General features: G+C 47.1%; 1 protein-coding gene across 4 annotated transcripts in view; it reads left to right on the top strand.

The window, feature by feature from the left end:
• znf385a (zinc finger protein 385A) overlaps positions 1–25,058 on the top strand; it is a 111,462-nt gene extending 86,404 nt beyond the window's left edge. For all 4 annotated transcript variants that reach the window (XM_036946870.1, XM_036946869.1, XM_036946871.1 and 1 more), the window contains 4 exons: positions 10,964–11,326; positions 18,245–18,429; positions 18,900–18,992; positions 20,050–25,058. In XM_036946870.1, coding sequence (XP_036802765.1) covers positions 10,964–11,326; positions 18,245–18,429; positions 18,900–18,992; positions 20,050–20,319 — 911 coding nt within the window. In that variant the 3' untranslated portion in view covers positions 20,320–25,058. The remainder of the gene's footprint in view (positions 1–10,963; positions 11,327–18,244; positions 18,430–18,899; positions 18,993–20,049) is intronic.
• Positions 25,059–25,700: the final 642 nt, after the last annotated feature.

The following is a 25,700-nucleotide window of genomic DNA, read 5'->3' on the forward strand; positions in this document are numbered from 1 at the left end:
GTTGGGAAGCCGGTCTCTCACTCTCTTTCTGCCTGTCTTTCTCACTCTCGCTCTCTCTTTCTGCCTCAGTCTCTGCCATACTCTCTGGTCCAGGAGTGGCTCAGTCGGTAGAGCATGTTGCCTGCAATGCCAGGGTTGTGGGTTTGATTCCCAGGGGGGGACCAGCATAGAGGGGGAAAGAAGTATGAAGTGTATGCAGTCACTACTGTAAGTCACACTGGATAAGAGTGTCTGCTAAATGACTCAAATGTAAATGCTCCTCTCTCTCTCTCCACCCGGAACTTTCCATTCCCTCACTCTGTCCATCTCCGTCCCTCCCTGAATCAAACACGTCATAATAAAATAACTGGGGCATATTTTGAATCTGGTGTTGGCATTTGAAAAAGGTTGCACAGACCATTATTTCCCCAGGGAAACACAGGGCAGGTGTCATCAAAAAAAGCTGAAACAATAACATAGAAACGGATAAAGGACAGGGACCAACAGACATCATACGGTGTCACAACTCCTAACTGAAGGGCTCTGCCTTTCTTCTCCCTGAGTTTGTTTCATATCGTTCTTGTGGCTTTGTTTCCACTTTACCCCCCAAGAACTAAAGCCATTTCCACGCTACTGAGTCAAACGGAGCCGAGCCAAACTGAGCTGTACTGGACTGGCCTGCGTACACATTCCACCATACTTGAAAGGACAATGTGAAAATGAAATATCTCAGCCAACCTCGTGCAGTTTGGGTCGCTGCAATAGTGAAACCTGCTTCTGAGGGCAGACGGGTCGTCTCTCTGCCTCACAGGGTGATCTGTATCCTGCAGTCCTCCAGTCGCACGGCCCTCTGCCCAGTCATATCAGAACTCCTAATTGAGGGTGAGGGGCTTAACATTCTGATGTGGCTGCCTTTCTTCATCCCAAGGGTGTTTTCATATCTCTCTTCTGACTTTAACCCACCACTAGAAGCATGAGACATCATATGGTGTCGTGACAGAAGGACTGGACAGGGGTCCAGTCCTCTGAAGGGGTCTAAACATTGCTCTAAAGGGGACTAAAACCAAACCAAGCTGTGCTGATCTGGCCTGGTTATTCACCCAGCATAGTTTCTAGAATTGTGGGTCGGCACAATACTGCAACAAGGTCTTAAGAGGCCAGTCTGACCGTCTATATAGCCTACAGCCCTGCAGTCACAGAGGTTTCAGTGTCCAACTCCACTCCAGCCTCAATTAATGAGGCTCTGAGATAATTCCAGAGGGAAGCAGTCAAAACAAGCCTACCATGATCTAAATGTGAAAGCAGATACATGTGAAAGAATGCATTTTTCCATCCAAGACTCTTTCTTGTGACCCTGGAAGCCCAGCCATCTCCCTGAATGTCAGTGAGTGCGTGTGTCTCTCTCTCTCCCTAGCTGCGATTGTGTGTGTATCCCAGTGCACTCAGTGTTTGATGCAGTCTCACAATACCAGTTTCACAACATCAGTTCCATGGAGGGGGACATCCAGGGCCTGTGAGGGCCAGCAGCTGTGGTCCCAGCTGGGGTATGTTGCAGTTGGAGGAGCCTTGTCTGGAGGATGAAGAATGGGTGGGTGGGTCTGGCTGGGCGGTCACTGTAGTTCACATAGTGGGGTCCATAGGATAACATACACACATGCTACGCAAAGACACACACACACACATAGGCACGTACAAATACACACACATGCACTCGTGTGAAAACACACACGCAGACACTGTGGGCTGTGGTCAGGGAGGGTGAGAGGAGAGGAAAATAATTCCCATACTTGAGCAGAGCTTGGCTACTACCATCCGTGTGATGGTCGATGCAGATTGTTTTACTGTGTAAAGTCTGTTTGTTTGGTCTGATTTTCAGAGGAAAATACTTTGGTTTTAGGACTCCCATGTCAGAGGACTGTCTCTTGCCTCCCGGGTTCGAGGGGACGATCCTGTCCGCAGGAGGGGCCCCCCGCTCAGAGTTGAAAATGTGTGACGTAGTCACAAACACGACCTGGTGGAACCGAAAATAATAAGGGTGCCTATTTCGTCGCTTATACACATCGGTTAATTACAAGTGAAAACTACATCGGTCATGCCTGAATATCATGAATCCTCCCCTCGATATGCCCTTCTGTCGCCCCGTTGTCAATGTGTCATTAATCCTTAGCTAATATATATGTTATTAACGTGACGCTACTTAATGTGTTCATAAAGAACACATACTTTTGTCTACTCACCCTTGTTCAGCATTGGGGGAAAATAGGGGATATATTTGACCTATTGTAATGTCAACCGTGACAACCCAACGTCTTCACAGCTCGCGGTAACTATTCATTCTGTTAAATCCGATTCAGTGTCTTCCATCTTCCCGTTGGAAATGCCTGAGTCTCTCTCGGATGTGAACGTCCTCTCGCCGAGATGGTTTCCCTCTTTCTCCATGACCCTGCTTGTCGACAACGATCCATGGGAGAGCCTGCTCGAGTCTTTACGCTGGTGATGTCGCCTTTCTCCTGGCGGTATACTCCACGGGGATACCCGTCAACTTCAGATCCTCAAGCCGCCTCGTCTGCATGCTCGTATGTAACCGGGCCATTTTCCAGAAATACCCACATTTTTGCTGGGTCTGGTTGTTTGGAAGTGAATACCCTTCTCTTTAAGTGCTTTCCTAATGGGGGCAGATTCTTTCCTTCTTTTCAGTATCTCTCCCGCGTAGTCATGATCAAAGAACACTCGTTGGCCTTGGAAGTTAACAGGCTTTTTCCAGGTTGCATGTAAGACTTTCTCTTTGACTGAGAATTTTAGGAACCGTGCTACTATGGATCTTGGTGGGGCGCCACTGAGGGGTTTTGAGGCCAGAGCTCGGTGTACTCTCTCGATTCCCAGGTCAGTGTCGTCTTCAAGTATGCCCTTGAATAGACCCTCCACGAATTTGGGCATAGAGTATTTTTCTGCGCCCTCTACTACGTTTTAAAGTCTACTGTTGTTTCGACGTGAGAAACCTTCGAGTTCTGTCACTTTTGCCTGTAGCGCGTGTTGACTGTTCAAGTATTTCCTTGACTGCTGAGTTCCATGTGTCTGTTTCCCCAATGCGCTGTTCTGCGTCCCCCATTCTTGTAGATATGCTGTGAAGTTCTAATTAGTTTTCTTCCAGTTCCTGGTTAATGTCCTTCTTGAACTCATTTAGTTATTTTCTTACATCTTCTCGAAGTACCACTCGTAAGCCTGTGAGCGCCTCTCGCAATTCCCCCTTCATCACCTCATTCAATGAGGGTTCTTTTGCTGCTGCTATCTTATTTGCGCTAGCATTAGCCATCTCGGGTTCATCGATGATTATATCTTCTACTGTCTTGTTACGGGCTGTTGTTGTAGCTCCGCGATCTTTTCCTATTTTCCCCTTTTCCATTTTGCGTAAGTTATTATAATGCTCAGAGTAAATACTTGAATTTAGGGGGGGAATACCCAACCGATGTGCAGTACGAAAAACTAGGCAGCCATTTTCCAAGTTAGGTCACCGGAAGCCCAGACGTTACAGTTCCGTGTGATGGTCGATGCAGATTGTTTTACTCTGTTTGTTTGGTCTGATTTTCAGACGTTACAGTTCTGTGTGATGGTCGATGCAGATTGATTTACTGTGTAAAGTGTGTTTTGTTTGGTCTGATTTTCCTCTACTGGGACTTTGAGATATGACTATTGAGCTTCAGAATGTGCAATGTGTTCTATTGAAATATATAATATATTGAAGGTTGAATATCTTTTCTGAGAATTTCATGGAAGTGTGCTAATAATAGACATTCCAGTTGAGATATTTGTTTGTAAGATGGATTATATGGGCTTGTTGTTATTGTACTGTACTAAGATCAGTTACGGGCCCTTGGGGGACTGTGAAGGAAAAGCCTGGGGTTGAGTTGTGGTCAGTGGTTCTCCAGAGAGAAGGTCTTTAGCTCTCTGGGGTTTGGAAGAGAGCAGATGGGTTTGGCTGGGCCTTTACTATACAGGGACAAGAAGAGGCCAAGGCTAGCTGTTTTAAAGAGAGAGCAGCCGTGGCCCTCCTCCTCCTCCTTCTTCCTCCTTCTCATCCTTTTCCTCCTCCTCCTTCCTCCTCAATCTTTCTCCTCCTCCTCCTTCCTCCTCCTACTCCTCCTGCTCATAATCCTCTTTCTCATCCACCTTCTCCTTCTCCCCTCCTTAATCTTTCTCCTCCTCCTCCTCCTTCTTCTCCTCCTGCTCCTACTCCTCTTTCTCATCCACCTCCTCCTTCTCCTTCTCCCCCTCAATCTTTCTCCTCCTCCTCCTCCTTCTTCTCCTCCTGCTCCTACTCCTCTTTCTCATCTACCTCCTTCTCCTCCTCCTTCTTCTCCTCCTTCTCCTCCTCCTTCTTCACCTTCCCCTCCTCTGACTCCCCTCCCTCCCTCTCTAATGAGAGCCCTAGTAAAGCCACCCGCCAAGCTGCGCCCAGTGTGCTTACAGTGTGCTTACTCCACACACCCAAAGTTATTTAAAGAGATGACTTTCATTTGAGGGCTATAGTTACATTACTGCACGCATACTGTAGAGTAGTGTTGAATAACCGGAAGTTGATCTGGATCTCATACACTGCTCACATAAACTATACACGGCTACCAATCCCTGCAATATCCTAATGGGATGTTGGTTGTAAAACGGAAGAGTTGAACTGTAGTCTATAACTTTTACCCCCCACACCGTACAACCGTACAGCATAATTGTTTATTTGCTAGTGTAAGTCGACAGCCCTTCCACCCAGGCTGAGTGACGCTTGGGAGCCTGCGTGTGTATCTGAGTCACAGTTAATACGGAGTCCAGGAGGAGAGGAGAAGGCACCATGCTGCATTATAAATGATGCTGAGTGCTCGTTAGAACAGTGTTGGGTTTCTCCATTCATTAATCATTAACACTAGAATCCTTAGTTGCAACATCCATTTTTGGACTTATAAATTAATGATATACACTAAGTATACCAAGCATTAGGAGCACCTTCCTCCCCATACTCAACAGTTTGCCGTGTGTATCAAGAATGGTCCACCACCCAAAGGACATCCAGCCAACTTGACACAATTGTGGGAAGCATTCTAGCACTACCTTCCCTCACTCCCTTTTGCCCTCAGAGTAGCCTCAATATGTCAGGGCATGGACTCTGAGCATGGACTCCTGTAACACAGCCAGGGAGGAGAGGGCTGGAGGGGAACCACACACAAGGGGTACACCCTCCTTCTGACCCTGTGCACAGGCCCCTTATCTCCTCCTGTGAACATAACCCCTGACCACTCGAAGGGGGTACACCTTATCCCAGCACACCCACCTGGTTACTGGCAGTACCACAACTAGCCAGCACTATGCTCATGTGTTCAAACAGTGTACTGTAGCTACCAAACAGATCAAATGTTTTATTTCATTAGCTACTTTCTCTGAGTTTGTAACTAACATCTGATGCTTTATTTATTTATATTTAAAAATGTGGTATTGGTATGCTTTCTGTCGAGTGTTTTGGCACGTATGTAATTGAATTTATCGTTAGTGAACATTTATTAATTTGTCTTGTCCTTCCAGGACAATGGCGCTAGTTTAGCACATGGTTTTTGGATGGATGAGGCAGTAGTCCCCCTTGAGCAACTTTTACTATGTTATTGAAAACACATCTCTTTGATTCTCCCTCAGCATTAAATTGTATTGACCTTTAAATAAAGAAAACTTGTTTTTTTTATATAAGAAAGATATACATGCTTTTTTCCTAAACATAAGCCATCTCTATCCCTACTTCTGCCTCTTTCCCTATCACTTCTTATCTTTCCCTATCACTTCTTATCTTTCCCTATCACTTCTTATCTTGTCCAGCTATCGGCCAATCCTCCCTCTCTTTCTCCCATTCCTGTCTGTATCCCCATATAGAGAGCCAGCTACAGGGTGGATTGATGGTAGATGTCTGGTATCTTCTAACGCAATGGATGCCTATCCCCCCCCCCCCTGGTCTCAGCTGTCTAGCCCACACCATCTTCACTCTTTAATCATCATGCTGAATAACAGCATTATTATACTGAGGAGAACTTTAAAGCATCTGGTTGTAGTTTGTAGTCTGTGTGTGTGTGTGTGTGTGTGTGTGTGTGTGTGTGTGTGTGTGTGTGTGTGTGTGTGTGTGTGTGTGTGTGTGTGTGTGTGTGTGTGTGTGTGTGTGTGTGTGTGTGTGTGTGTGTGTGTGTGTGTGTGGGTGGGTGGGTGGGTGCGTGTGTATGTGGTTGCGTGTGTGGGTGCGTGTGCGCCTGTGTTATTTTCTCTACTGGCCTTTTAAATTGGAGTGATCCGTCTGTAATTGGAGTGATCCATCTGTAATTGGAGTGATCCATCTGTAATAGAAGTTATCCATCTGTAATAGAAGTTATCCATCTGTAATTGGGAAAAGCCTGATCAATTCAGGATCTGATTTTTTTTTTTCCTGGAGGATGGGAATCAATACGATATGTCTGCCGAAACATGTTTGAAACATGAAACGCTGAGTCGAGTCTGAGGGGGTGAACCATAGGAATCAAATTCAATGCCCAAAGGGCAATCAAATACAAAATACATGTGTATTACAATGCATCAACAATAAAGACATTCGTGTTAAAAGCACTAGTGGAATCCGTTGCATTACATACATTTAGGTTGCATAAATCATTGGGAATGTATTCTAAAACATACCGAACGCTGAGACCCAGTTGAACACGGTTTCAGGGGGGAACCACCCGTAGGAGTGACTGTGGTGAATAACAAGGAAGCACATTGAAATGAAAGTTCTTAACAGCATAGCTCTCCTCCAGCCCATAGAGGATCATGAAATCCCCTATTACGATCTCTCATCCCCTCCTCCCTCCTTCTCTCTTTAGCTTAACATAAACCACATGCAGGACGCTATGGGATCAACTTCAATACACGGTCGGAGGCCAGCGCTCTTCCATCGGGGGCTGATGTACTGTGATGGTGTGTGTGTGTGCGTGTGCGTGTTTGTACGTGTGTGTGTGCGTGTGTGTGTGTGTGTTTGTACGTGCGAGAGATCTGACAGAAGGGGGCCGCAAGTAGTGTGTTTAAGAGCCTGCGTATGTACATGTGTGTAGGCGCTTGTGTGTGAGCATGCACGCGCGTGTTTTATGTGTTGTCCTTTTCTAGAACAATCTTAGAGGGTAAAGTTCAGCTTTACGCTCTCACCCTCTCTCCTTCCTCTGCTCTGATGTTGCTAGCGGTTAGAGCGTTGGGCCAGTAATCCAAAGGTCGCTGGTTTTAATACCTGAGCCGACGAGGTCAAAAATCTGTCGAGGTGCCCTTGAGCAAGGCACTTAACTCTCATTTGCTCCAGGGGTGCAGTACCACTATGGCTGACCCTGTAAAACAACACGTTTCACTGCACCTATTTATGTGACAACAAAACATTATTTGTATTCGTATCATTTTTTTGAATGAACCCTCCCAGCCGTAAACACCACTCCCCCATCGCCCCACACACCCCCGACACACCCATCACCCAGGTCTTTGATGCAGCCGCGCTTTATGTTCAAGGTTGACTTCGAAATTGGACGTCTGTCCATGTCCTGATGTCCAATGCCACTCCGACCTTGCTCGTCCTAATATTTATAGATTTCTTAATTCCATTCTTTTACTTTTAGATTTGTGTGCATTGTTGTGAATTGTTAGACACTACTGCACTTGTTGGAGCCGGGAACACAGGCACTTCGCCACACCTGCAATAACATCCGCTAAATATGTGTGACCAATGAGATTTGATTTGATTTTGATTTGATTTGAAGACATCGGGAAATCCATTCAAAGATGGCTACTAGGGGCAACAGTGAGCACCGATCAAGGAGGCTTGGGTGTAATCCCATGACTTTGGATCAGAAGGAGGTGTGTTCGAGCCCAGTGGTGGATTGAGTTTTTTTTTCTTAACCCTATCCCACACCGTAACCCTTACCTTAACCATTCGGGATAACGCTAAACTTAGCCCTTCATTTTGAAATTTGAGGTTTGGAGAAATGGAACTATACAGAGCAGCAGGAACAACCCTGGATAAACGTCTAATTCCGCAGTGAGACTGTGAGAGCTTGTTGAGGAGGAGGAGGATGAGTAAATCCTGAAAAGGAAATTGAGCGGTTAAAGTCAATATTTGTGTTCTTCCCAAAAATAGCCCACTCTAGCCCCTTTAAGACCCATAATCCCGCAGGGCTTTCAGTCCCGTCCGACCCCTCCCCCACCTGCAGCCTGCAGCTACATCCTGTGGTCGGTGGTTGTGTGTGTGTGTCCTGTGGTGACAGTGTTGGTGGTGGTGAAGGAGAGTTTGGTGCCCCAACTGAGGGGGGGAGGAGGGGAGAACTCTGGATTGCACCCCACCCACCCAAAGTTAGGGGGTCTTTATGGAACACCATCAAGTGCCTTGTCGGGTGAATACCAGAGGCATTACAGCATGGGAGTGGCTGACCAGAAGCATGTGTGTACTAACTGTACATGTGTGGGAGAGAGAGAAAGTGTGTGTATGTGTGTGGGATGAATAATGTGTGACCTAGCATGAGTGTGTGTGTGTGTGTGTGTTTTGTGTTTGCGATGTTTTCCGTGGAACCCCTTTTCAAAACACACTTGTGTCACTTTCCCCCGGCTCCATCTCATTCTCAGCCAACAATAACCGGTGAAAAAACATCCATCCACTGCCAAGGGAGTATCTGTTTCCCATTTCTTTCTCCTCTTCTTTCCTCCGATACATTTTAATAAGATGAGACCAGGGGGGAGTGCCCTACGGGCCCCGGCCAAAAGTAGTGCCCTAGAAAGTGAATAGGGTGCCATTTGGGAAGCAAGCCACATCACTGAGAGGAGAGGAAAACTCGGACACCTCATAAGGTTTCTGTTCTGTACCCAGATTTTCATATATTCAACATATATTGTACAGTGGGGCAAAAAAGTATTTATTCAGCCACCAATTGTGCAAGTTCTCCCACTTAAAAAGATGTGAGAGGCCTGTAATTTTCATCATAGGTACACTTCAACTATGACAGACAAAATGAGAAAAAAAAATCAAGAAAATCACATTGTAGGATTTTAAACGAATTTATTAGCAAATTATGGTGGAAAATAAGTATTTGGTCACCTACAAACAAGCAAGATTTCTGGCTCTCACAGACCTGTGACTTCTTCTTTAAGAGCTCCTCTGTCCTCCACTCGTTACCTGTATTAATGGCACCTGTTTGAACTTGTTATCAGTATAAAAGACACCTGTCCACAACCTCAAACAGTCACACTCCAAACTCCGCTATGGCCAAGACCAAAGAGCTGTCAAAGGACACCAGAAACAAAATTGTAGACCTGCACCAGGCTGGGAAGACTGAATCTGCAATAGGTAAGCAGCTTGGTTTGAAGAAATCAACTGTGGGAGCAATTATTAGGAAATGGAAGACAAACAAGACCACTGATAATCTCCCTCGATCTGGGGCTCCACGCAAGATCTCACCCCGTGGGGTCAAAATGATCACAAGAACGGTGAGCAAAAATCCCAGAACCACACGGGGGGACCTAGTGAATGACCTGCAGAGAGCTGGGACCAAAGTAACAAAGCCTACAATCAGTAACACACTACGCCGCCAGGGACTCAAATCCTGCAGTGCCAGACGTGTCCCCCTGCTTAAGCCAGTACATGTCCAGGCCCGTCTGAAGTTTACTAGAGTGCTTTTGGATGATCCAGAAGAAGATTGGGAGAATATCATATGGTCAGATGAAACCAAAATATAACTTTTTGGTAAAAACTCAACTCGTCGTGTTTGGAGGACAAAGAATGCTGAGTTGCATCCAAAGGACACCATACCTACTGTGAAGCATGGGGGTGGAAACATCATGCTTTGGGGCTGTTTTTCTGCAAAGGGACCAGGACGACTGATCTGTGTAAACGAAAGAATGAATGGGGCCATGTATTGTGAGATTTTGAGTGAAAACCTCCTTCAATCAGCAAGGGCATTGAAGATGAAACGTGGCTGGGTCTTTCAGCATGACAATGATCCCAAACACACCGCCCGGGCAATGAAGGAGTGGCTTCGTAAGAAGCATTTCAAGGTCCTGGAGTGGCCTAGCCAGTCTCCAGATCTCAACCCCATAGAAAATCTTTGGATGGTTGAAAGTCCGTGTTGCCCAGCAACAGCCCCAAAACATCACTGCTCTAGAGGAGATCTGCATGGAGGAATGGGCCAAAATACCAGCAACAGTGTGTGAAAACCTTGTGAAGACTTACAGAAAACGTTTGACCTCTGTCATTGCCAACAAAGGGTATATAACAAAGTATTGAGATAAACTTTTGTTATTGACCAAATACTTATTTTCCACCATCATTTGCAAATAAATTCATAAAAAATCCTACAATATGATTTATTTTTTTCTCATTTTGTCTGTCATAGCTGAAGTGTACCTATGATGAAAATGACATGCCTCTCTCATCTTTTTAAGTGGGAGAACTTGCACAATTGGTGGCTGACTAAATACTTTTTTGCCCCACTGTATATGCCATGTGTTTATATACAAGTATATGTACATAGTTGCTTCTGTCCCTGGTTCCCAGCCTGCTTGGTCAAATCCTCCCTTATGGGTTATTGCTGTAGTACAGATTAAAAGGAAGGAACCGTTCACAATTATAAGGTCGTACTGAATCCTAAAATACTTCCCCATGGCAAGCCAGTGTTTTTCTTTTGGAATCCTTCACTTTAGTAAGATAAAATGGGGTGTGTGTGTGTGATCTTTGAACCAGCCAGTGGGTTGTAGTTGAAGTGGCCTCTGGCTCGGGTTGGGATGTGTTTGGTTATATGTTTTAAGAAAAAACTTGACTCTGCTTCACCTCATACACACTTGGACAGCATCGCCGAAATCTATTGTAAACACGTTATAGTTTCAGTGACATGCTTCACTCATTTTTTGTTTTGTTAACACTGCATTTTATTTGACAGTGATTCCCCCTTGTGTTTCCTCTTTATAGACGAACCGCGCCCTCTGTCGTCACAGTTTAATGGGGGACCTCTGCTGGCCCTGCCTGGGCCCCTACACCCCCTGCCTCCCCTCTCCACCTCTCCCACCACCGACTCCCCCCTTGCCCCCTCTGTGTGTCCCATGCTGACCTCCCCCACCCTCACCCCTCCTCCTCTGCTCCCCCAATCCTCTGACTCTCCCCTGGCTTTCGGCACCACCAACCCAGACCAGAGTGGTGGTCCGGTGGCCCCTGTTGCTCCCGGGGCCCCGGCCGGCCCAGAGACAGAGGAGGACAAAGCTAAGAAACTCCTCTACTGCTCACTCTGCAAAGTAGCCGTCAACTCCCTTTCACAGCTGGAGGCTCACAACAAAGGTATGTAAATGTATGTATGGACAGTGACCATCTTCAGGTTACTAATCTCGGAGGGGACACTTGGCAGTCCTCTGAATAGTCAGTACTTAATGGAGAATTCCTTACCAAAAGACCTGGGCTAACATAGTGTTTGTTTTCTGTCAAATACTTTGAGAGCTTGAGATTTAGCCTGTGTGGAGTGCCAGATGAAAAAAATAAAAGATTTCGACTCAGATCGGATCTCCTCTACCCATCTGCCTGGCCTGTGTCACCCTCATCAACACGGCCATTTTCATTTTATCCAGCACTTAGGGAAAATAAAATCCAAAAGGGGTAAGCGTTTCAAGTTCAAACACAGATGAGGGTGCTTCTACAACAAAAGTATCTTGATGACCAAATAAATCAAAGGCGCTAGACTCTAGCCAAGCATATAACCTCTTCAACCAAAAGCTTCCTTCCCAAAATGGTTTTACTGTCGTGTCTGATCCAACATGCCCCGAGTAGCATATTTCTCCTCTTCTTCCTTCCTGTTTCTACACGTCCTCTATCACCCAGCCAGCACAGGCCTACACAGTCCAGTGACAGAGCAAATACGCCTTGATAATAATTCTCTGAAAGGTATTGAGTCTCCCACTCAAACATTCATGATGTATCTTGTGATACTGTAAGCGGATGCAGCAGAAAGCTGTTCTCTGTTACCCCAGGCATTCAGCCTGAATAGGACGCCGAGAAAGTCCTGTTAATGCTGGTAGATGAGGCCCTCTTAATGCTTCACCACTGGAGGAGTTTCTTTAAGCCTGTAAAACCACAAAGCTGCTATGAATCCAGACCTGGGTTCAAATAGTATTTGTTTCCTCTCAACTCCATTCAGCCACAAACCTTCCACTCAGTCTCAGTGGCTTTGTTTGTAACCTGGGAAGCAGTTAACTTGCCCTCACTCCCTCTGTGTTCTGATTCATGTCACACACACGCGCGCGCACACACACACACACACACACACACACACACACACACACACACACACACACACACACACACACACACACACACACACACACACACACACACACACACACACACACACACACACACACACACACACACACACACACACACACATACACACACACACACACACACACGTCTCTACATATCACCATTACCACGCCACAGCAGTAAGGCAGTGTTGTTAAGGGAATAAGAATAGCCTTGGACCACCAGTCAGCCAGACATGATAATACACATCAATGAACAGCTTAATGTAGATTTAGTGTCCACCAATGGAAAAAGGATCACTGATATCATTAGAGTAACCTCTGGAAGGCTTTTTGTAATAGATGTTTGATTGAGCCCCAGGGGCAGGACACAGTGATGAAGGAATGAGATAAGATTGCTAGTTGATCGTGTAACAGAGGGCTCCCTCTCATCTCTTCTTACAGTATGCATGTGCACTCAAGCACTAATTAAGTACGTACATGCAAACTCCCACAAAGATCACTTACGCTGCACAGACAGATATTAAACCAAAACAGAGATAAAGACACTCAGACGTGTGTGTGTGACAGCGACAGTGCCTGCAGTTCAATCTGGGCAGAGTAGCTGCACAAATCAACACACAATCTGGAAGCAATATTGTCTCTTTCCCCAAATAACGTTAAAGTCCACAGACAGAGAGACAGACAGTGTGGCTCGCGGTGCAACGAACATCACAGACAGAGAGACAGACAGTGTGGTTCGTGATGCGACTAATATCACAGACAGAGAGACAGACAGTGTGGCTCGCGGTGCGACGAACATCACAGACAGAGAGACAGACAGTGTGGCTCGCGGTGCGACGAACATCACAGACAGAGAGACAGACAGTTCGGCTCTTGGTGCGACGAACATCACAGACAGAGAGACAGACAGTGTGGCTCGCGGTGCGACGAACATCACAGACAGAGAGACAGACAGTGTGGCTCGCGGTGCGACGAACATCACAGACAGAGAGACAGACAGTGTGGCTCGCGGTGCGACGAATATCACAGACAGAGAGACAGACAGTGTGGCTCGCGGTGCGACGAACATCACAGACAGAGAGACAGGCAGTGTGGCTAGCGGTGCGACGAATATCACAGACAGAGAGACAGACAGTGTGGCTCGCGGTGCGACGAACATCACAGACAGAGAGACAGACAGTGTGGCTCGCGGTGCGACGAACATCACAGACAGAGAGACAGACAGTGTGGCTCGCGGTGCGACGAATATCACAGACAGAGAGACAGACAGTGTGGCTCGCGGTGCGACGAACATCACAGACAGAGAGACAGGCAGTGTGGCTAGCGGTGCGACGAACATCACAGACAGAGAGACAGACAGTGTGGCTCGCGGTGCGACGAACATCACAGACAGAGAGACAGACAGTGTGGCTCTTGGTGCGATGAACATCACAGACAGAGAGACAGACAGTTCGGCTCTTGGTGCGACGAACATCACAGAGAGACAGACAGTGTGGCTCGCGGTGCGACGAACATCACAGACAGAGAGACAGACAGTTCGGCTCTTGGTGCGACGAACATCACAGACAGAGAGACAGACAGTGTGGCTCGCGGTGCGACGAACATCACAGACAGAGAGACAGACAGTGTGGCTCGCGGTGCGACGAACATCACAGACAGAGAGACAGACAGTGTGGCTCGCGGTGCGACTAATATCACAGACAGAGAGACAGACAGTGTGGCTCGCGGTGCGACGAATATCACAGACAGAGAGACAGACAGTGTGGCTCGCGGTGCGATGAACATCACAGACAGAGAGACAGACAGTGTGGCTCGCAGTGCGATGAACATCACAGACAGAGAGACAGACAGTTCGGCTCGCGGTGCGATGAACATCACAGACAGAGAGACAGACAGTGTGGCTCGCGTTGCGACGAACATCATAGACAGAGAGACATACAGTGTGGCTCTTGGTGCGACGAACATCACAGACAGAGAGACAGACAGTGTGGCTCGCGGTGCGATGAACATCACAGACAGAGAGACAGACAGTGTGGCTCGCGGTGCGATGAACATCACAGACAGAGAGACAGACAGTTCGGCTCGCGGTGCGATGAACATCACAGACAGAGAGACAGACAGTGTGGCTCGCGTTGCGACGAACATCACAGACAGAGAGACAGACAGTGTGGCTCGCGGTGCGACAAACATCACAGACAGAGAGACAGACAGTGTGGCTCGCGGTGCGACGAACATCACAGACAGAGAGACAGACAGTGTGTCTCTTGGTGCGACGAACATCACAGACAGAGAGACAGACAGTGTGGCTCTCGCGGTGCAACGAACATCACAGACAGTAAGACAGACAGTGTGGCTCGCGGTGCGAAGAACATTACATACAGAGAGACAGACAGTGTGTCTCACGGTGCGACGAACATCACAGACAGAGAGACAGACAGTGTGGCTCGCGGTGCGACGAACATCACAGACAGAGAGATAGACAGTGTGGCTTTCGCGGTGCAACGAACATCACAGACAGTAAGACAGACAGTGTGGCTCGCGGTGCGAAGAACATTACATACAGAGAGACAGACAGTGTGTCTCGCGGTGCGACGAACATCACAGACAGAGAGACAGACAGTGTGGCTCGCGGTGCGACAAACATCACAGACAGAGAGACAGACAGTGTGGCTCGCGGTGCGACGAACATCACAGACAGAGAGACAGACAGTGTGGCTCGCGGTGCGACGAACATCACAGACAGAGAGACAGACAGTGTGTCTCTTGGTGCGACGAACATCACAGACAGAGAGACAGACAGTGTGGCTCGCGGTGCAACGAACATCACAGACAGTAAGACAGACAGTGTGGCTCGCGGTGCGAAGAACATCACATACAGAGAGACAGACAGTGTGGCTCGCGTTGCGACGAACATCATAGACAGAGAGACATACAGTGTGGCTCTTGGTGCGACGAACATCACAGACAGAGAGACAGACAGTGTGGCTCGCGGTGCGATGAACATCACAGACAGAGAGACAGACAGTGTGGCTCGCGGTGCGATGAACATCACAGACAGAGAGACAGACAGTTCGGCTCGCGGTGCGATGAACATCACAGACAGAGAGACAGACAGTGTGGCTCGCGTTGCGACGAACATCACAGACAGAGAGACAGACAGTGTGGCTCGCGGTGCGACAAACATCACAGACAGAGAGACAGACAGTGTGGCTCGCGGTGCGACGAACATCACAGACAGAGAGACAGACAGTGTGTCTCTTGGTGCGACGAACATCACAGACAGAGAGACAGACAGTGTGGCTCTCGCGGTGCAACGAACATCACAGACAGTAAGACAGACAGTGTGGCTCGCGGTGCGAAGAACATTACATACAGAGAGACAGACAGTGTGTCTCACGGTGCGACGAACATCACAGACAGAGAGACAGACAGTGTGGCTCGCGGTGCGACGAACATCACAGACAGAGAGATAGACAGTGTGGCTTTCGCGGTGCAACGAACATCACAGACAGTAAGACAGACAGTGTGGCTCGCGGTGCGAAGAACATTACATACAGAGAGACAGACAGTGTGTCTCGCGGTGCGACGAACATCACAGACAGAGAGACAGACAGTGTGGCTCGCGGTGCGACAAACATCACAGACAGAGAGACAGACAGTGTGGCTCGCGGTGCGACGAACATCACAGACAGAGAGACAGACAGTGTGGCTCGCGGTGCGACGAACATCACAGACAGAGAGACAGACAGTGTGTCTCTTGGTGCGACGAACATCACAGACAGAGAGACAGACAGTGTGGCTCGCGGTGCAACGAACATCACAGACAGTAAGACAGACAGTGTGGCTCGCGGTGCGAAGAACATCACATACAGAGAGACAGACAGTGTGGCTAGCGGTGCGACGAACATCACAGACAAAGAGACAGACAGTGTGGCTAGCGGTGCGACAAACATCAAATCAAATTTTATTTGGCAGATACACATGGTTAGCAGATGTTAATGCGAGTGTAGCGAAATGCTTGTGCTTCTATTTCCGACAATGCAGTAATAACCAACGAGTAATCTAACCTAACAATTCCAAAACTACTACCTTATACACACAAGTGTATAGGGGTAAAGGATATGTACAGTACATAAAGATATATGAATGAGTGACGGTACAGAGCGGCAAAGGCAAGATGCAGTAGATGGTATCGAGTACTGAGAGTATGAGAGTATGAGATGAGTAATGTAGGGTATGTAAACAAAGTGGCATAGTTTAAAGTGGCTAGTGACACATGTATTACATAAAGATGCAGTAGATGATATAGAGTACAGTATATACGTATGCATATGAGATGAATAATGTAGGGTATGTAAACATTATATTAAGTCGCATAGTTTAAAGTGGCAAGTGACACATGTATTACATAAAGATGCAGTAGATGGTATAGAGTACAGTATGTACATATGTAAACATTATATTAAATAGCATTGTTTAAAGTGGCTAGTGATATATACATTATACAATATACATTACATACAGAGAGGAGCGATCAAGGTTAAGGATGGATGTGTATTCAACCGTGATCATACGTTTACACAATGGTTTCCTTTCTGTGTTTTTGTCTATTTTCATGTTTAGAAACTTCTCCTGTCTGTTTGCGTAGTACTTTAGTTAATTGTAAACATGAGTCAAGCTCGGCTCGCAGAGCACAAGTGAAAAACACCCCGAGGGGGTTCGTCCATTGTCGGCCCAGAATAGAACAAAGGCAGTAACAAAAGTGCACATTTTTGTCCACACGTGAAACCAGTCACTACAGACATTGCCCCCCCCCCTCCCCCGACAACCTCCACTCCCCATGTTCTCCTGCTGTAACCTCTAACTCACTTCTCAAAGCTCAAAGATTGATCGAACAAGTTAAAGCCTGCGCCCCAAATGGCACCCTTTCCCTTATATAGTGCTCCACTTTTGACCAGGGCCCATAGGGAATAGGGTGCCATTTGGGATGCACATAAACCCCTCAGTCAGACAGAGTGCAACCAGACTGCTTGGTGGTTTGGGATTGGGGGAGGACGGGGGAGGACAGCGGGGGAGGAAGGAGTGCAGGCAGGGGTGGCAGAGGGTAGGACATGACTGGAATTTTTCAGGCAAGAGCAAAACATGCAATTAATTATAGGAACTATTTTGGCACAACGTCGTCAGTGCTGTCTGTCTGTGTATTCCTAACCATTCAAAAAATGTGAACACTCATATTTCTGCTCGTGAGAGGCAGCTCACAGAACATACTTCACCATGCTCTTCCATTCTTTCAAGACCTAAAGCTACGCACGAGTCGACTTCAATGTATAGATGTTGTTCTAGACAGTTGACCCCTGTAAGACATTACTACAACCACCCACATGACCTCTCAGTCAAGCTAACCCGAACCCAGAACATTGAATTAGCTACCCTAAGAGAACAGAGAGATCTAAAGATGTGTTTCCGTTCGGTGCCAACGTCATTGCTGACAATGCAGAGATCCTGAAAAACACCATCTTATGTTACGTCCAAAAGTAACACTTCTGTAGACGACCAGCGTTACCTTATCACTGTGGCCCTCTAGTGGCGAATATATTACACTACACCTCCCAGTCCCACTCCACTAACTGAACGTGTGCTGAGTTCTCCTTCACCATATGCTGTTCTGTGGTATGAGGGAAAGGATTCCAGGTTTACAATGGGTGATGAGCTCTAGCAATTGCGATGGGGTTAGCATGAGCCACATAAGAGTTCAGCATAGCGTACATGTTAGTGTTCTTGGGGGTGATGTCATCCTGAACTGAAGACTTATTTTTGTGTCTTGACCAATCCCTTTGTGGGATTGTTAGACACCATTTTCTTTAAGTCAATTAAAGAAAGTGTGTGTGTGTGTGTGTGTGTGTGTGTGTGTGTGTGTGTGTGTGTGTGTGTGTGTGTGTAGGTACCAAACACAAAACTATCCTGGAGGCTCGCAGTGGGCTGGGTCCCATTAAGGCGTACCCTCGACTGGGCCCCAAACTCCCAGGGGAGCTGGGAGGGGGGCCGCTGGACCCCAACACTCAGGAACGCACCTTCCACTGTGAGATTTGCAACGTGCGGGTCAACTCCGAACTGCAGCTCAAGCAGGTGAGAGTGATGGAAAGAAAGGGCGGGGCATCATACTGTATCTTTTCTTTCCTCTTAATCTCCTAACTAGAGACTACTGGTTTTGTTTACCTATCATTTGTACCTTATATATTGCAGTTAGGCTACTTAGTCCAGAGCTCAGCTAGTTCAAATTCGCTAAACCCTGCCTTGTTAGCTCCACCATTACCCTGATTATACCTATTCAGATCTGCAAACGTTGAAGGGTTAGGGAGTTAGGGAGTAGATTGGGACCGGCTGTTAGAGAATTCAAGAGGTCAGAGTTCAACACTACCTGTCTGTCTGGCTGGCTGCTGTCTAACACTGCACCCTGTCTTTCTCTCGCTCTCTCTCCTAACCTCTCCCCCTCTCTCTTTGTCTCTCGCTCTCTCTCCTAATTTCTCCCCCTCTCTCTTTCTCTCTCACTCTCTCTCCTAATCTCTCCCCCTCTCTCTTTCTCTCTCGCTCTGCAGCACATATCTAGTCGAAGGCACCGGGACGGAGTGGCAGGGAAACCCAACCCACTCCTCAGCCGACACAAGAAGCACAGGGGGGCTGACCTCACGGTAACTTTTCACCTCTACGACCACTATCGTGCCAGGGCTAGATCAGATTATCGTGCCAGGGCTAGATCAGATTATCGTGCCAGGGCTAGATCAGATTATTGTGCCAGGGCTAGATCAGATTATCGTGCCATGGCTAGATCAGATTATTGTGCCAGGGCTAGATCAGATTATCGTGCCAGGGCTAGATCAGATTATCGTGCCAGGGCTAGATCAGATTAACGTGCCAGGGCTAGATCAGATTAACGTGCCAGGGCTAGATCAGATTAACATGCCAGGGCTAGATCAGATTATCTTGCCAGGGCTAGATCAGATTATCGTGCCAGGGCTAGATCAGATTATTGTGCCAGGGCTAGATCAGATTGACGTGCCAGGGCTAGATCAGATTATCGTGCCAGGGCTAGATCAGATTATCGTGCCAGGGCTAAATCAGATTATCGTGCCAGGGCTAGATCAGATTATCGTGCCAGGGCTAGATCAGATTATCGTGCCAGGGCTAGATCAGATTAACAACTGGATCAGCCTGATTAAGGCTGGGTAGTAATTTGGGACGCGAGGGGGATGGTAGATCAGTGATTCTGTGAAGTTCAAAGGGCATTGTTGTCTATCTCAAACACGCAGACAGTTAATTAACGAGAGGAGGTTTGGCTGTCTCCTGAGTAGTCAGTACTTAATGGTAAAGTAGATTCAGAGGAGGCTGCTGGGAGGAGCTGCAGGAGGACGGGCTCACTGTAATGGCTGGAATGGACTCAATTGAATGGTACCAAACAAATAAAGACAACGCGTTTGTCTCCGTTCCATTAATTCCATTCCAGTCATTACAATGAGCCCGTCCTCCTACAGCTCCTCCCAGCAGCCTCCTCTGAGTAGATTCCGGCTGGCTGGAAACATAGTTTGAGTAGAAACCTCTGTGTTGTGAGATCAAAGAGGTTCAAACTGAAATGCAATTTCTATATCTGTTCCCCTGAATCCCTTGTGTTCACCTTCTGCCACTTAAACGTTGTATCCGTCTCTCCCTCCCTCTCTTTCTCCCTCGCTCTCTGCCTCTCTCTCCCCTCAGTCCTCTCTGACCTTCTCTAAGGATCTCTCCAAATGTTTGGGCGCTGGTCTCTTGCCCAGTCCCCTGGCGGTTGCCGCAGCGATGGCCGCCGCCGCTTCCTCAAACCACCAATTGGCTCAGCTTCGCGCCGCAGCGTCTTCCGTCCACCACCCCTCGCATCACCACCACCACCACCTATTACAGGGCCCGCCTCTCAGCCACGCCATCCTAAGACCCGCCCCCGGACCCATGCGTACCTCCCACGGGCCAATCCTCTTCTCTCCTTACTGACTCCACCCCCCTCCACCTCGGCCAGTCAGGAGCAGCCACTCCAAAAGCACACTGTGAAGAAAATAATCAAAATAAACGACAAACAGCAATTGATAGGTTAAACAAATCATGGGTGAACAAATCAAACGTAAAAAACATCTAGAGGAGTAGAAAAGAAAGGGAAAGAGGGCACCCTGACCTGAAACTCTCCCTCCATCTCATAGACTTGTGACTGCGAGTGATCGACTGATGGAGAGAGAGAGCGAGAGAGAGAGAGAGAGAGAGAGAGAGAGAGAGAGAGAGAGAGAGAGCGATAGGAGGAGCGATACACAGTATGCATTGGATAGACTCCCCTGTTCGTCTCTCACCTCCCCACCTCCCTCTCCCCCACACACTGTGAGATCCATCACTGCATACAGCGATAGAACAAACTGATGAGACTGATCGCGCACGCACGCACACACACGCACACACGCACGCACGCACGCACGCACACACACACACGCACACACACCCCTCCACTGCAGCTAACTATTCCAGTGCAGTATGTGCTGGGCCACACTATAAGTATGTATGGTTTCCTCATCATTCTGGTCTAACGTGTACTTAGTCTACTATTCACCTCCACCTCTTCCTATGCACCTCCAAACCAAGAGAATATTGTTACTATAGTATGCCAGTACAGTAGGCTAGCTGCTTTTCAGTGGTCTTCTTCTTAGCTATTATAAACGTGTGTAGCCATGTATAAGTATAGCAATATTCCACAATACTGTACATTTCTCCTCCCGCTCTCGGGGGCACAAACGAAACAGGCAACCTTGTTCCCCATTTGTGGGTGACCCCTAGGCTCTCTTCCTATTGGTGGACCTATAGGGCCTTGTTAGAGTATTACTGTGGGTGACAACAGGATTGGGATGGTCACATCTTGATGTGGGACGCGTGGGGGCGGGGCAGAGGAGAGAAGAGAACAGGACTGTAAAGGTGATTGTGAAAAAAGGTGCTATCTAGAACCTAAAAGGGTTCTTTGGCTGTACCCGTAGGAGAACCCTTTGAAGAACCCTTTTTTGCTTCCACGTAGAACACTTTCCACAGAGGGTTCTACATGGAACCCAAAAGAGTTCCTCTAGAACCAAAAAGGGTTCTCCTAATGGGGACAGAGTGTAGGGTAATTATGGGGGAGAGAAAGGAGAGAGGGGTAAGAGAGGAGAAAGGGAGCAGGACTCTGGGGTACTTTGTGGCAGGGCTAAGTGAGAGGACGACCAGTGTGGGTCACTGGATATCTAGACCCAGAGGCACTGTGGAGGAGGCGGAGACACGCTGGCGTTTGAAAATAGATTGTAACAACAAAGATGGCTGCGGGGGGGGGGGAGTGTGTCAACCACCATAACGATCACAGCTAAACCTCTCCACAGGATAGGAGAGCGCGAGAACAGAGAGAGGAGCTAGATCAGAGGAGGCATGCGTTGGTTCATACTGCCCCTTTAACACAGTAACCTGGAACCTTGCCATATACTCTAACTGGTATTCTAGCATCTACTACTCAGTGAGACCGCAATGTGAGTCTTAGTCCTCAAAGTACAACCACACGATAGTCTGTTCTCGTGTGCGTTTGTGTGTGTCCCCGAGAGCGTGCGGAGAGAATGATTTGTGTATCTGTGATAAAGCACAGGGTTCCGGATTCCATCCACCTATGCAACCCCCCCCCCCCCCCCCCCCCCATATGAACTCCATACAGTGTTGGTGGTGTGACCAGTGTACAGTATCTCTACATAGAGTATCTCCCTGTATGTCTCCCTGTCCTTCTCTCTGTTTGGGGCCTGTAGTTCTGGGGTCCGGAAGGGTCAGGGTCTTCTCTTATGCATCACTGGATCGACCCCCCCTCTCTCTCATCCTCTTCCATCCGGAGGGTTGGTTTAAGGCTACATAAGGGCAACAACGGGACCGCGAACTTCCAAACGATCTCTACCAGATCCCCCGAGAGAGACAAAGAGCGAGAGCGGCACAGCGAGATGGAGCGAGAGCGAGAGAGAGAGAGAGAGCGAGAGCGAGAGGAGGGCGAGAGAGAGAGAGAGAGAGAGAGAAGACACTGAACTTAAGTGACAACCACCCCGGAGCACTAGCACAGCAAGGTCACACATAGTGTATTTAGGACAGGCCTGGGAGACCCTGCCCAGCCCTCTTTCTTTTGGACTTCCACGCCTTCCTGTCTTTAAACGGAAAGCCATGCAATGCTATGTGTATTATTTCACCGTGACTGATCAGTGTTTTGTTCTGTTGTGTTTTGAGTTGGTTGGTTCATCTCCATAGTTACCTACACAATTATAGTGACGTTCAAATAATAATAAATACAACATCTATTTAGGAGGGAATGGTTGGAGACGGGTGGAAGTGAGACGGGTGGAATATTTAGGAGTTGGTAAGATACCGGATGCAGAGACTGAGACTGTGCTGTCCACCTACAGTAGGCTACCTGAACTGAGAATTAGACGAAGAGAAGCCTGCCCTGCTGAACACTGCTGTAGCACTGGGCCGTGTTCACGGCGGCCTCAAAACGGAGGAAAACTAGCCGAAACGGAGCTGAACAGGGCGGTACTACCTGAACTCGTCCAATAAGAAACGCCAGGCGTTCGTTTTCTGTTGCAAAAAAGTGCCCTAATGAACACCACCCCAAACGGAGATGTACACTGCCCTTCCAGCGAGAAGCAATGTGTTCTAATGTCTTACCTTTGATCGGAGAGTTAACTTGTTGTTGTTAAGCGTAAACAATGTGTTGTACACTACAGGGTAATGTACAGTGAACTCTGGGTCCTAGATGTGCTTAAATGCATTTTGTCCCGGTCAGGTCACATGGTCGAGTCACATAGTCAAACTCAACCATAGTAAAAGACATGTAAAACTCCTGGTCCTATGAATGGGAAACGTGCCTGATAATAGGCCTTTTATGTTCGTCCACAGAGGAGGTGGCCTGCAGAGGGTACAGTAGAGAAGCCCAATACAAAATGGACCCCTAGACCCTATGCACTTGCAGCGATCTCAGCGGATTGGACACAACAATGCCATCGAGTCAATCAGTCGACCAGATTGCGCTACTACCATATTGTGTATTGAATCATCTTAAGATTTCTTCAAGTGCATAGGTTGAAGGGTCTAGAGGTCGATTTGGGACAGGGCCGGAAGAAGGACAATAAAGAAGCGGTTTAGGGAAGAAGGGCCATTAATATTAGAGGGGTCTAATCCAACGGTAATTATGGCTGTGGTCCAATTCTCTGACCTACCCAAGTGTGCAATCCTACACCCACCCTCGTGGATTTAAAATTGACTGGTGTAAGGAACATGGCGTAAATCATGCTTGCAAAAATCCAATGCTTTTAAATAAGGGGGTGTGAACAAGTGTACACTTATGGGTGAAAGAGAGAGAATTGGAAAGCAGCCAATCTCTGCTTGGGGAACGGTACGTACACGCCAGGTAGCTGGCATTAAAGTTGATCTGACAAGATGTTTTCATTTAGTTTGGACTTTTTTGTGTTTTTGTTGCGTTGTGTTCCATTTTCGTGTGTGAGAAATAAGGTTGAGTATTGAGTAATAAATCCTGATATGACAGAATACATGATTATATCAATGCCATTATGTAAGAGCTGACTCAGTCAGTTTATCCACCAATGTGCTCTTTTGGTTAACTTGATCTTAATCCTGATCTTAAACTTGATCTTGACTTGGTGGAGACGATTTCCTTTGTAGTGAAGTTAAAAAGTGTACTTGGAGTAGTGCTCTTGTTCATGTTGGTGTGTAATCATTATGTCTGCGTCCCAAATGGTACACTAAGCCCATAGCGCTCTGGTCAAAAGTAATGCACTATATAGGGAATAGGGTGCCATTTCAGATGCACCCTGTGTAACATTGTGTGTGTTGAGACCTGCTCTCCCCACTCTCCACCAATCAGAGACCAGAGAAGCCATGGCTGGAACAGAAGTGGCCTATCACGATATACAGGAGACAAACCTTAACCCAGGCAGGGTGGCCGACCACAATAGAGGAGACAAACCTTAACCCGCCCACGCAGGCACAGACGTTAAGCGATTGTTTCTTGATATAAGGTTGACGAAGCATCATTAACAACCATGACCCAACCGATCAGTTCAAAGGGTTTGATTCTGTCACTGTTAGATCCATGAAGTTGAAATTCACATCTATGTTCATATCGTAGTCACCTCAAATGGTACGTACATCCTCATGTAATTATTCAAACTGTTGAACATATTTTCTGAGCAGGTGTCCTGGTAGCTGTGTGTAGGCTCTTAGCCTTATTCCATCCTTATTAATCACCAGAGGCAGAGAATGCTGCCCAAATGGCACCCTATTCACTATGTACTGCCCTGGTCAAAAGTAGTGCACTTTATAGGGAATAGGGTGCCATTTGGAAAACATCCAGAGAACGATAAAGATGGAGACACTTTGGTGAAACCGTGTCTTGCCAATAAAGTACTTTTTTTGAATTTCATTGTCAGAGGGGACAAGTAAGAGTTTGTATGTCGAATTGTAGCAATACCCAACTCATACTGGCTACTCTTGTTTATTGCAATAATAATAAATAAAAAAAAATGAACCAATAAAATACATATGTGAGTAAAATATTATAAATGTAATTTTAAACAAAAAAATATACTTTACGAAAATGCTATTGGTGTCTGTCGAGAGAAACGAATGGTGAAAAAAAAAAAAAATCTATGTCAATAAATCAATAAACTGAAGAAGGAAACCTCCGCAGCTTCCTTGTGTGAGTCAAAGCCGTCCCCGAGTTCAAAAGACACAAGGCTCCACCTTAACTTGAACGATTTCAATAGAAAATACTCCGCGGGAGATTACATACCTTTGGGCCAGGGTCAAACCTGTTGCAATATATAGGACCGGACATAGACATATATCAGGCACGATATACAATGAATGTCACCACACGTAATTGACCAGCTCACCAGCACTGTCGTTATATCCTTAATGCATGTCGGCTCCGCTATTTCATCATCAGTAGAGCCGTATGTTTAGATATAAATAAATATATGTCTCTGATCATCACATCAGATATCAAATGATGAAATTCTAGAAGGTTCAATTCCTATGGATTCTGGAATGGCGAAACATTCTATCTATTCTAGAGCAGTACATTCTGTCGCTGAATGTCCCAGCTTTCTCAGAATGGATGGCTTCATTTTCATTAGATATTTTTGTTTATGGCGGCCTACCAAAAGGCAAAAGGCCTCCTGCGGGGGGCTGGGATTGAAAAAAATAAATATATATATATAAATATAGGACAAAACACACATTGAGACAAGAGAGACAACACTACATTAAGAAAGACTTAAGACAACAGCATAGCATGGCAGCAACACATGACAACACAGCATGGT

Source organism: Oncorhynchus mykiss, chromosome 16 (assembly GCF_013265735.2).
Source record: "Oncorhynchus mykiss isolate Arlee chromosome 16, USDA_OmykA_1.1, whole genome shotgun sequence".
Taxonomy (NCBI): domain Eukaryota; kingdom Metazoa; phylum Chordata; class Actinopteri; order Salmoniformes; family Salmonidae; genus Oncorhynchus; species Oncorhynchus mykiss.